This window comes from Peromyscus maniculatus, chromosome 2, assembly GCF_049852395.1.
Source record: "Peromyscus maniculatus bairdii isolate BWxNUB_F1_BW_parent chromosome 2, HU_Pman_BW_mat_3.1, whole genome shotgun sequence".
NCBI lineage: Eukaryota > Metazoa > Chordata > Mammalia > Rodentia > Cricetidae > Peromyscus > Peromyscus maniculatus.
In genome coordinates, this window is record NC_134853.1 from 35,201,728 (window position 1) to 35,214,704 (window position 12,977).

The window sequence follows — 12,977 nt, forward strand, 5'->3', positions numbered from 1 at the left end:
AGGAGAAATGGCTTTTCTCTTAATTACTGCATCACAAATGTGCTTTAAATTACAACCTTGCTTTGTTTCACATACTAAATCAATTCCATGCTTTTTTTGTTTTTTTTAAACAGAAGTGGAGAACTTGGAAATGTTCAAATGACCTCAAGGCTTGACAGAAGGAAGTTTTCTAGCTGTTGACAAATAAAGACTAAAACTGAAGTTTCATGGAGAACAGTCATTCCCAACAATCCAAGATCGGAAAGGCTTTACCAAGACACACGTCCAAGCACCTCTAACGTCCCAGATAGTTAAGACAGCACTGACCTTGGCTTTGTCATCACTTGAAGATCTTGTAGCTTCACTTAGAGGGACGGCCCCATGCTCCCTTGCCTCTTTGAAAAGTTCATTCACAATTTTCCCAGTTGGAGGTTGAACTATATGTAATCCACCATATTCCTGTTCACCTGAATAAAGCCTTTAAACATCACAGCTCATAAATAAAAACTCAGAATAGACATAAACTACTCTATAATAAGAAGCTACACAGTCATATGAAATAACTCTTATTTATTAAGAAGTACCCAAGTTCTTCAGAGATATGTAACTTTAAGAGGGAACTCAGGCAAATATAAAATAGGGATAGTTTGTATCCCTTCTGAGTTTGTGGAGATTCTGACAATTTCAGGAAGCAACACAGCAACTAGAATCCTTGTTTCCTCCCTCAGCCCTGGGTGACTGCTTAGGGATTCCTATTTTCACAGAGCAAGCTCTTCTCCTGTGGTGGGGAAGCACTGTCGACTCCCAGGGGCTACTCTTGCCCTGCCCCATATGGCTATACAATGAACGTTTATTCTTCGGAGAAAGACCTACTGCATTACAATTCCCAGTGTAAATAACATCATATATTCCCTATGTAGTAACTAAGATCTGCCCTGACTCTAACTTCATAACAGCTACAAAACATAAATTTCTATTCACCTAAGATTAATATTCTAATCTTTCATGACTGATTTTTCTGCTCAGGATATCAGAACATTTAATCAAGGAAGTATCACAGAGACTTCCAGTATAAGGTGATAGAGTTCACTTTTTATTTTCCCATACCTTCTACTCTAGTTCCCAATTCAAACTAACTCACAGAGCAACAGTGAAAAACTACAACAGCCCTGGAGAAGAGACAGAGGTTCCCTTCAAGGTTTTCTCCTAAACTGGCAAATGAGATACAGAGGAACTGGCAGTTCTCATCTCCTGCAAGTCAAAGAAAATCTACCTGGACACAAGTGTGCACAGCAGCAGAATGCCACTACTGTCGTGGGGAGGGGCGCCACTCGTCAGTGTCACTGAGCACACTAGAACCCACAAAGCCTTCTTTCCATGCTTACGCCGCACACTGGGGGCGGTGAGTGTGTGTGTGTGTGTGTGTGTGTGTGTGTGTGTGTGTGCGCGCGCAGTGAGCAGGGAACAAAGAGCTTGCCTGTCTCTGAGATAAGCAGTGTTGGGGAGGAGGAACCGGACAGCACATGGCCTCAGGTAACTGACAAACAGAAAAGCAGAGCCAAGCTTCCTCTATGTTTGCCCCCATACAGCTTCTTCCCTCCCCGTCTCATGTCAACAAGCTGGCAAAGTGAACGATCCTGCCTCTTTGCCTTGGTGACAACGAACTGAGAACACTGGTCACGGGAAGATTTACCAGCTTGTTACAGCCTCCCCTAAGATCACGCAGCACTGTATTTTCTTCAAGCAGCCCCATTGTCTGAACTTTTATATTCAGAGCTGAGATCCATCTGGACCTGATGACTGCATGTCACGTAAGGGAGAGGCCAGTACTAATGTCTTCCCTGGACTATGCCACGGAACACTCCCTCCTCGATGCTCTGCAGTGGCGTCTCTGTCAGAGCCAAACAGCCATCTCCAAGGGTGCAAGACTCAGGGTGCCGTCTTGGCTCACTGATCAGTCTCTTAGGCCTCCTCAGCTTTGGTATAAGTCTCCATATTGAGTACTTTACACCCTGAGCTGGATGGCGCTTCATGAATTCTCTAGCCGTTCCTTGTGGAGACAGGACCAAGAGTATCTACAGTTGGTACAGTAACATTTCCCACTTCCATTTTCTCACTTAACATCCTTTCTCCCATTGCTGTAATTTTACATTTATTTTCTAAAAGGATATAGTGTTTTTTTCTTAAAAGATACAGTTTTTCCTAAAAGGATTAATAATCAATATCGAAGGGCAAATATACTTTCATTCAATTCTTGTAACTAAACGATCCCCAATTTCCAGATGAGAAAACACACTAGGGGAGGTCAATGAAAAAGACACACACGCACACGCACTCGCACACGCACTCGCACACGCACTCGCACATGCGCACGCACGCCAGGTGGCGGGGGTAGCCTCTGCGAGGCATCTCTGCTTAGGCAACAGTCTTGTAGCTGTGGCTCTTTTTCACTGAATGAACTTTAATGCACACTAGCATTTCAGTGACTTCTAAATGAACGCAACACACTAACGGGAGCCAACTGCAATATGAACATCTACATCCCCTCACTCAAAACACACTAACGAGCCAAGCATTTACTCCAGCACAAGGCCCTCATAGGAGTCGAGACTTGTGTGACAGCACGGGTGATGTATCCATGAGGCTCAACCCGGCTGCACTTCCACTTCCCCAACATCTCTCACTTGCCACTAATCTATACTGGTCCTTAGCTTCTCCTTCTGTGCTCTCCTGTCTCTTCGTCTGCACCTCTTCGTCCCTGACCTTCAAGGTGGACTTAGATTGTAGTCATTGTTTAAGGCCCATGCTAGGCATATTGCACAGTCCATCTTTTTTAATTCTCAAAACAATGCTACATGATCTGTGGAGGACATGGCCTACATTTTGCTTCTTGTATACAGCCTCTCATGAGTCAATTTGTTAAAGAAGCTGTCAAACTGTCCTGAAGGTTTTTCTACAGATTACACACTTCTTGTAGGCTAAACACATAGACCACACTATATCCAGTATTTCTGATAATGAAAATACGCTGGTGTTTTATTTAGTTTCTACTGACCAAAAACAAACTGGGGGAGAAAAGGGTTTATTCCATTATACATGTTATCAATTACTGAGGGGAGTAATGGCAGGAACCTGGGGGTGAGAACTGAAGCTGAGACATGGAGAAATGCTACTCACTAACTTGCTCTCTATGGTTTGCTCAACATACTTTCTTATACACCCTAAGACCACCTGCCAGGGATGGCACCTCCCACATGGGCTGGACCATCCCACATAATTCATTAATCAAGAAAATGCCCTCACAGACATGCCTATAGGCCAGTCAGATGGAGTCAATTGAGAGTCCTCTTTCCAGGAGACTGCAGCTTGTGTCAAGCTCACAAAAACTAACCAGTACAGTTGGCTTAAAAAGTCAGTATGCCAGGTGTGGTGGTGCTAGCAGTCTCTGGAAATCTCAACACTTGGGAAGCTAAGGCTGGAGGATTGCCTGTTTGAGGGTAGCCTGACTGACAGTGAGTTCTAGGCCTGCCTAGGCTACATATGATACCCTGAAAATCACAAGAACAAAATGACAAGCAACATACAACTTTTGATTTCTAATACTGCGCTAGGAGGACGGGCAATGAGCAGCTGCTATGTGGAACAGCAAACAGGGCAAATGTTCTCACTGAATGTAAAGTAGGGAAGTACAAATTGTTGTATGAAGTGAAAATAGTATCATGCTTACAAAAAAGATTGCTAATGATCTCTGTATGCACTGTACCTTAAGTGATTAAACTGTCTCAGTAGTTTATAAAAAAAAAACTCATCCTTTTGAGTGGTAAATGGTTCTTGAGGTCAAACTTGAGCCAAAAGTCTTTAGTAACTATACTACTGGTTGGAAAGGTACAGCTCAGTAGTTGAAGTATATACAGTTAATGTGTGTGGCATACTAAGTTTAATCCATGACATGTCCAAACAAAACAAACAAAAGAGCATTATCAAATTAAAACTACAAGCAACAAAATTTTTCAGAGTGCATAAGTAAATTCATCCACTAGAAAAAGGAGTTCTAGGGACTGAACCCAAGGCCTTTCATATGCTAGGCAAAACTCTACCACTGAGCCACATCCACAGACCTTAGTATTTTGAGGCAGCTCAAACTGGCTTGAATCTCCTTGGCAGCCTGGGACAACCTTGAACTCCTAATCACAGAATTAATCCGTGAAGCACAAGGAAAATATTTACACATCAATCTTGTAAGAATTCAAATATTAGGTTTATTGCACTAAAAGCAAAATTAAGTCATTCTCATGTGCTCAAGCTAGGGAGCCAAAGACTAAACACAGCAATACTAAATGAGCAAAACTTAGGTACAGAAACACATTAAATACTTTAAAAAATTGGGAGGGAGAAGGAATATATACATTAAGGAGGCAATTAAAATATTACACACATCTACGTATACTCATATATCTAACAAATAAGGGTTAAGTCAAAGGACAGTATATTCAAACCATGCCGAGATACCAACCTGCTGATTACAAAGACAAACTGTACCTGACAATGGAGTGATGTGGTGGTCAGCACCTTAACCAAGTGAGCATATCACCAAGAGTGGGAAAACTTGGAATTATATGGCTCCTGATGTGATATAATAAAAAGCAGACAGTATCACTTATCTAGTACTCTTGACAAAAATGTTTAACAAGAATCTAATTATGAGGAAACAGTAATCTAGAATGTGGGACATTTTGAGACATCTGGTGTATACTTTTTTAAAAAGTGAATGTAATAAATTTTAGATTATGTAGGTAAGCTAAAAACAGATTTAAAAAGAAGAAGAAGAGAGCATGCCCTGCATCCAAAACTCAACACAGGAAACATCAAAAGCAATGAGCAGTCTCTAGTTGGGTCCCCAAATTCCCAAAGGTTGCTGGAAGCAGTGACATCATGGCACCACTGTTAACTTTCAAGCTATACTTTGTTACGTAGGTTATATACTTTACTCTTAGGGGATGCACAATGAAATATTTAGAAGTGTCATGTTGGCTATAATTTGTTGTCAGCATGCGTGAGTGAGGGCAATGCTGTGTGACACCTTAACCACCAGTGAAGAAAAGTGAAACATTTAGTGTTTACTCATTTTACTAGCCTTTACATTTTCTATGGGCTTTAAAATTTGTAAAAGAAAATATAGGGGAGAAACTATAAAGCTTTTCCTTATCATTCAAGTACTGGAAGATACATATCATTACTGTCTCCCCTACAAAAAGAATGTGAAGTGACAAAACCTAATATCCAGGGGGTTTTTCTACTTCTGATAAAACTACATTTTTTGAGAATGAGAGATAATAAGAAAATTGAAGTTTGCTCTATAATGTAATACCAGAAAAATCATAATATTCACGATACAATATATGTGATCCTTATCTTCTAATCCTCTTGTCTGTTCTTTTTATAGCTCAGAGATTTTAATGATAACAAATACATCCCAGGAAATCATCTGTTAGACTAGGCATCACAGTACAGAAGCACACACAGAAACTTCAGAATTTACAGATTCTTCATTGGGGACCAAGGACTCACAGAAGTCCCACGGACGGTGGTGAGAAACCCACTGGACTCAACTGACAAGACTGCACATGGATGCTACTTTGGAAGGAAAGGGCCTAGACATTTCATCAGAGCTCAATGAGCCTCATGACAAAAATATTCAAGAGCCATCATGCCTGAGAAAACAGGATTCAAGATATAATTTTATAAGGTGACTATGATAATATCAGACACCAAGGTAATTTTTTAGAAGTTTCTTTTTGCTGACTATAAAAACTTTAGAATAGTATCTCTATATCTATCTATTCAAGAACTTTTAACTTAAAAAATCCTCAGGGTCACTTAAAATCAGTCCAGGCTCGTGTCTACGCAGGGCGGACGACTGGAGGCCACACTCACCGATGGGGCAGTGTCCGCGGACTCTTAAAGGCTGCAGCTGTAGGTCTGTCAGGCTTGGAAGACTTGCATTTCACTTCCTCTTCGTACAGTCCTGCCAAGGCCAACTACACATAAGGACGGATGGGCGTGTTATCCAGTTAGCAATGGAAACAGACTTCTAGACAGCTGAGCAACAGGCATTAACTTGAAACTATTAATAATTCCCTCAAAAGATGTTGTCTTCCCAAAACAACCTAACTCATGAGGTCTCATAGTATTCAATTAATCAAACTGCCTTATGACAGAAAAAAATTGTTATCATAATTTTTTAATTAACTAGTCAATAATTTCAAAAACTGAGTTTGGCAACACACTATTTTCGCATTTGGACCTGTGTAACTTTCTTTCAGGTTTTAAAGAATTTTTGAAGACAGTTCAAGCTACTGCCAATTTCTCTAAATCAATCTCACAATATAATTTCACTTAGTCATTTTCAAAACCCAAGTACATAAAACAAGTTCAAAAGTATTGCTTAAAAGTCTATCAGACATAAATTTCATCAAGTTCTGGGAAAAGAGCCATGCAATAGTGGCACATGCCTTTAATCCCAGTGCTTGGGAGGCAGAAGCAGAATGTCTGTGATTCTGGGGCCATCCTGGTCTACACAGGGAGTTCCAGGACAGCCAGGGCCGTGTAGTGAGAGATCCTGTCTCAAAAGACAAGCAAAACAAAACAAATTTCCTTAATGCTCCTAGTGGCTATTCAAGCCGGCTGCCACCCTCTACAATCAAACCCTCTCCTCCACCAAGTAACTATCTCTGCATATTCTTTCCTCAGAAGGGAAAGGAGAATAAGTAACTGAGGCACAATTCAGCCAGTCTTTCTCCAGGGCTGGGAACTGGATGCAGGCATAGTCTCATACATGTTAGACAAGCACTCTTAACACCCAGCTACATCCCCTGGCCAACCAAGACTAGCTAGACCTTTAAATAAACACATTGAAAATACACACTCAAGACACCTAGAAACCATTTTTCTCTTTCCTAATTGTTTTTATTCCTCCTTCATCCTATCTCTCACAGATGCATCAACTTGTGAATTTCTAAAAAGGCAATTTCCCTAGAAATGCAAATCAATGGTTCTGACCTCTTAAGAACTGAATTAAATTTTTTTTTACATAGACCCTATTTTTTGGAAATTAAAATATAATTCCATCATCTCCCCCTTCTCCCTCCTATGTTCATACACCCCTTGTTCTCTCTGGGCTGGATCCAAACTTTAACTTAGGCACTTACTTTGTAAATTTGGTGGACTGCTGACCATCGTTGAGGTTAGTTTTTACATCTTTAAATGCCTATCAAAACTCTTGTCAAGATCAGGTCCATCCCATCACTCTTGTCTCTCATCCTTTACTACCCTACTTAACAAAGCTAGAGTCTAGAGAACAGGGCACCTCAACTGAGAAAATGCCTCCATAAGATGGAGCATTTTCTTAAATAGTGATTGATGGGGGAGGGCCCAGTGCATTGTGGGTGGCGTCATCCCTGGGCTGGTGGTCCTGGGTTCTATAAGCAAGCAAGCTTGGAAGCCATGAAGAGCAAGCCAGGTCCCTGCCCTGTTTGAGTTCCTATCCTGACTTCCTTTGATGATGAACGGTGATGCGGAAGCATAAGCCAAATAAAACCCTTTCTCCCCCAAGTTGCTCTGGTCATGGTGTTTCATCACAGCAATGGTAACCTTGACTAAGACAACTAGTTAAGTGGCTTCAGAGTCACCTGTTACCAACCAATGCTCAATTAATACCATTATAACTTTACATTGGTTTGGGCTATTAAGGCTAGTTTACAAGCCTGTTTCAAATCTGTGGTCTTTCACAAAATTTAATACCATACAACACTATCCACCACTACTTACGGATTTGATGTCCTATAGATCTCCAAATTCCCCAAAGCTTCAGCACAAAGTTGTAACAGCAAGTGGTCAGTATGTTTGGTTAAAGAATGAAGACCAGCTATTAAAAATGCTCTGTGAAGGTTTGAGAAATCAGGCTCATTCATTCTTAACTATAACCCCTAACATATGTTTAATTGTTGCATTTTATCAATGATCTCATGAGGAGATAGAAAAATGCCTAAAATGAGTGCGTATTGTTAGCGACTGATAAAACAGCATTTAGTGGACAAGTGTTCAGCTGGCTAATGTCAGCGTCATAACATAACCGAGTTTTATTTCTGTTACACTGGTTTATGGACTGCCGCTTACAAGTAGGCTCTAACCTCAGATTGAATTGTTTTAAGCTCTCTCCTGTAAAAAAAAAAAAAAAAACGCAGCTTTTTGATAAGAAACAAAGAAAAAGAAACTGTTTTTGATGTGTAAGTCTTCAAATCTGAAAGCGCATCCAGGAGAACAAACCAACATGCGTTATTTTTAAGTCACTTTTTAAGCGACAGCTGACTCGGCACTGGCCATAGCAACTCTGCAGAAGGCAGGCGGCATCAATCGGGATCAGCCAGACGGCCCCGCAAAACGATATTCCACACAGCTGCTTCGCGCACGGCGCGTGCGAAAGGGACCCGGCGCCCGGCGCCCGAGGTTCGGGCACTGGTGTCCACGCCCGCCACCCTGCAAAGCGCGTCCCGGGGAGACCCTGGTAATCATCTCCTCCCGCAGGGTCCGGGCAAGGCGAGCTACAAAGGGGTTCGGACCCGCGTCCGCCACGCCCACGCCTCCCGCCGCCGCGCTCCGTGCCCGCGCACCTGTAAGTCCCGCGCACTCGGGGGCCGTGGCCTCGAGGACCCCCTCTCCTGCTCCTCCGGCTCCGCGCGGCCGCCCTCCGCCATCTTCCGCCCGCTCTCGGGGCCCGCCCCCGACTCGCGACTTCCGGGGCTGGTTGCTTAGCGACCGGGGGCCGGAGCCACTCGGTGTCCACCCCTTCGGGAGGGGGTGGAGCCGTGTCGTATTACGTGAGTCCTTGCTACTCCTTCCTTTAGGAGCCGGCCTGCGCGCCCTCCCGACCCTCTGCAGTCTCTCGGCCACTCGCTGGGAGATACTGTAGTTGTCCTAGAGCGCAGCATTGACTTCCAGGTTCATTTTACTCAACAGATGAACGTTGCAACTTTCAAGTCTTGGTCGAATCTCCCTTTTTCCCTTATCAAGGACTGGATGGTGCATCCGTCCCTTCGCCTGGATCTGAATCGAGGATGAGGGACACAGTAAAGCTTTTGGCAATGAAAATGGAGACTCTTAAGCCACCTCCAACCCACCACCACCCCCCACCCCGCCCCGCCGGGATTGATTTAACTCTTTCCTGTCTTATCCCAGGCACTTAAATCTCCCAAGGATTGCCAAGGTTGAGAAAAGAAGTCCTGGCGTTTATGAAACTTGAAAGGTAGCGAGGGAAAGATGTAAACAGATAACAGAATAAATCTGTAAATAAGCTTTGCAAAGAGTATTATGAGAGGCCTGTATGTGAATGGAGAATACTGGGTTGGTACCTGCTGTGCACCATGGGTGCCAGGCTGCAGTGTGCTGCTTTGACGTGTTCTTGAAAAAACAGCAGATTTTACCAGATAGAGAAGTTGAAACTGAGGGTTCTATAACAGACCTTTTAGAATTAAACCCACATCTTAGCCCCCCTTTGCATAATTGCCACTAGTATGTAAATACAGCCACATAGGCCATCAGGTTCCTATGAAGACATTAATATGAAAAAAAGTTTTTTCAATAAAATTTGTGCCATTTCTGCCTGTGAATATATTTAACTCGGTTTCATTCTCAGGCCCCGCTGAGATTCGGAGGGTAAAGGAAGACCTTCCTCCCCCAGTTTAATGTATACACGTACATTGCCAAGTGTGCAGGAAGTGCTGGAGCAAGGCAAATGATTGTAAAATTCACCTTTTAGGAACTAGCAATATGGACGGCCGAACCTTGCATTGCTGTCCTGATATTCTTAATACCCATTTTGCCTTAATCGTCCCCATTACTTCTTTGACAAGAAATTGTTGTACCCATAGTCCCCCAAAGACCACCAAGGGACTGAATCCCATACAAAAGCAAAGAGTCTTTGTATTGTGAGTTAACTCGGGACTCTCTGTCTGTCAGACACAGCAGCAGAGCAGGAGAGACCCCAAGTAGCAATGGGGCAGAGTTTTTAAAGCAAAGGGGGCTTGGGGTCTACGGACTACATAGAATCAGATTCAGGATTGGTTTATGTGAGTGACAATCATGTTAGTAACTTTTAATTGGCTAGGGTTAGTTGGGGGTTACAGTTACCATTTTGGAGCAGGCTTGGACAAGTCCCAGGCTTTGTCCTTGAGCTGCCATGGAGGCTGGCTGGCCTAGCACGTACTGACAGTGGGGGCTGCCTCGGTGGCCCAGGCTCTGTCCTTGACCCATGATTGTAGCTCTAAGTTGGTGAGGGGTCCCAGACAGTAAACAACTGGCTGAACCTTGAGTGGTCAGAGTACATGCAGAAAGGGAGCTACTGCAAGGACTATGTCTTTTGTTCATGGCCCTCCCAGAAACTGCTTGTTCAAGTCTCAGGAAAATGAAATTGCGGCCTGACCTCTGAGAGACTGAGCAGCCTCTTATGGTGTCTGCTTGATCCTTTCAAAAATGACCCAGAGAGCCAATATCTTTTTATGTGGAACCTTGATGAAGTTAATTCCCACAGACCTTCGACCAGGAAGGACCACAAGTAAAGAAAGGCACAGATGTGTTCTAAGACACAGATATTGGGAATATCATAGCATGTCAGCAAAATACTATATGACTGTTTAAAAATGGCAAAGCATGATTTTAATCTAGGAGAGACCCAGATTAGAGATGTAAGCATAAGTTGGATTCTAAAGGAATGTATTTTTAGGATCTATATGAGGGAATGTATGACTAGAAGTAGAGATCCATAACTAGGACAGAGATTTGATTGTCTTCACAGCATCTTTTCCATTCTTGGTGAGTCAAGAAACCCAATAGTAAGATGAATCAGTTCAGATCCTCATCTGTAGTTTTTTGTTGTTGTTGGTTTTGTTTTTTAACTCTTACTCTTTGGGGTCCTGCCACCCAGCTCCCTAATAAATACACAGAGACTTATTCTTATGAATCCCCTGTCTTAGCTTGGTTTATTTCTACCCAACTTTTTTTTTAACTTAAATTATCTTATTTATCTTTTACCTCTGGGCTTTTACCTTTCTCTCTTCAATATATCTTTCTTTCCTTCTTACTCTGTGCCTCCTCCAGCTCTTCTTCTCCTATTCTTCTCTCTGCCTACCAATCCCATCTATTTCTCTCTCCTCCCTAGCTATTAGCTGTTCAGCTCTTTATTAGACCAATTAGGTGCTTTAGCCAGGCAAAGTAACACACCTTTACCAAGTTAAACAAATGCACCATAAGAGGATGGGACACATCTTTATACCATTAAACAAATATTCCATAGCATAAAAGATAAAAGAATCTAACATACTTTAACAATATTCCACAACACTCATCAGGCACAGACAACTCCAACTTAATAACTTAAATAAAATTCATTATGTGTGTAATTTTACTTATGCTGAACATCACCAAGGTCAGGATCAGAAATAGCTTTGTTTCATCTATTGAAAGATTTTTATCTTGTTTCTAAACCATTTGACAGAATAGAGTATGTTTACCCTTGGTAATTATCATGACTCACAGACATCATTTATATCTTTTACAATAGCTGTCTGGATTAGGTATTATCTTCATCTTATAGATGTAAGTGGAAAGCAGAGAAATAAGATAGATTTTTATGTCACTCAGCTAATAAGCACCAGAACTAAGTTTTAAATTCAGGTACAGTATTCTCAAAAGACCATGCTTTTTGTTGTTGTTGTTGTTGTTTGTTTTTTTTGACACCACCACCACCACCACTGTGAGGATTCGGTGCTTAATTATATTATCAGTCTGCTACGGTGTCCCAGCCTAAAAAGCAGGTGGGCCCTCTGTGCGTCTCTCTCTTTCCTTTCCTTCTCTCCCCATCTCTCTCCTCTTCTTCTCTTTCTGTTCTCTCCTTCCATCTGTCCCCCTCTTCCTCTCTCTCTCCCCCCTCTCTCCCAATAAAGCTCTAAAAAGGTAACCATGGCTTTGATTCTTTCGAACAGCACTCTCCTCTGTCAGCATGGCCACTGCAGGCGGTGGCCAGCCACGAGCAATGAGCTGTTTAACCAACATTGGTGCTGTTCAGACTCAGCTACACCACCGAGCACGGAGGACCTGCTGTGACTGCTGCCTCCTGCTGCCTCTTCTTCCATCCATTGAGACTGCAAGACCACGAGCACACATCTGTGCTGGACCCCCACACAGCTGCCATCACCACAGTGAGTCTGCCATTCTCGAGGCTGTAGTCTGAGCTATATTCTTTGCAATGGACACCCCAGGGGGTTGTCCTCGGGCTGTACTGGCAACGGCAGGCACATTGTCACTCCTGAAGAGGGGGTAAATGGTGTCTAGGGTTCAATGGTGGACCAACTGCAGTACAGTCGCAGCCCTCATGATCCCTTGATGAAGAGGACTTGTGACTTGAGCTGATTCTTAGATCTCTCTCCACTCTTTGGGGATGCCCAAGATTGTAGTCTGATCCTGGTTTGATATTTTAATTTTTTATTTTTCTCTCGGCTACAGCCATGGGACAAAGGGGCGGATACATTGGTGGATGGGGGGGGGGGTCACTGGTAAACGTGGCCACATAACAGAGTCGAGAGAACTTCTACCAGCAAGCGGGCAAATAAGAGTTACTTTATCTCCAAGCTTTCTGCTAAAGTTCTAAACCCTTCTCCTTCCCCACTTCTGCGTCTCCACGTGCAACCTTTTCTGTCTGATTTCCACCAGCAGTGGGCAGGCTCAAATGGGTGGGCTTGGGCGGTTTCTATGACTCGCCCTAACTCACCTTAACTCTATCCACTCATTCTCAAACTGCCTTGAGAAACACAGACAGGTCTGGAAGCGGCTAAGATCCATACAAATACGTTTACAGTAGTCAGGATGGCTCTTAAGCCAAAAATCAGCTTATAGCCTCAAACAAGTCTTCCAGAAGGATCAGTTTATAGTCTGCCCACTGGAAGATC

At 42.9% G+C, this 12,977-nt stretch overlaps 1 protein-coding gene across 4 annotated transcripts in view; it reads right to left on the bottom strand.

Annotated features, from left to right (window-relative positions):
- The window catches only part of Ubxn2b (UBX domain protein 2B), a 30,441-nt gene extending 21,642 nt beyond the window's left edge, over positions 1-8,799 (bottom strand). For all 4 annotated transcript variants that reach the window (XM_042270879.2, XM_042270881.2, XM_016007468.3 and 1 more), the window contains exons 1-3: positions 8,649-8,799; positions 5,914-6,017; positions 307-457 (exon numbers count right to left, since the gene is read on the bottom strand). In XM_042270879.2, the coding sequence (XP_042126813.1) occupies positions 307-457; positions 5,914-6,017; positions 8,649-8,732 (339 nt within the window). In that variant the 5' untranslated portion in view covers positions 8,733-8,799. The remainder of the gene's footprint in view (positions 1-306; positions 458-5,913; positions 6,018-8,648) is intronic.
- Positions 8,800-12,977: the final 4,178 nt, after the last annotated feature.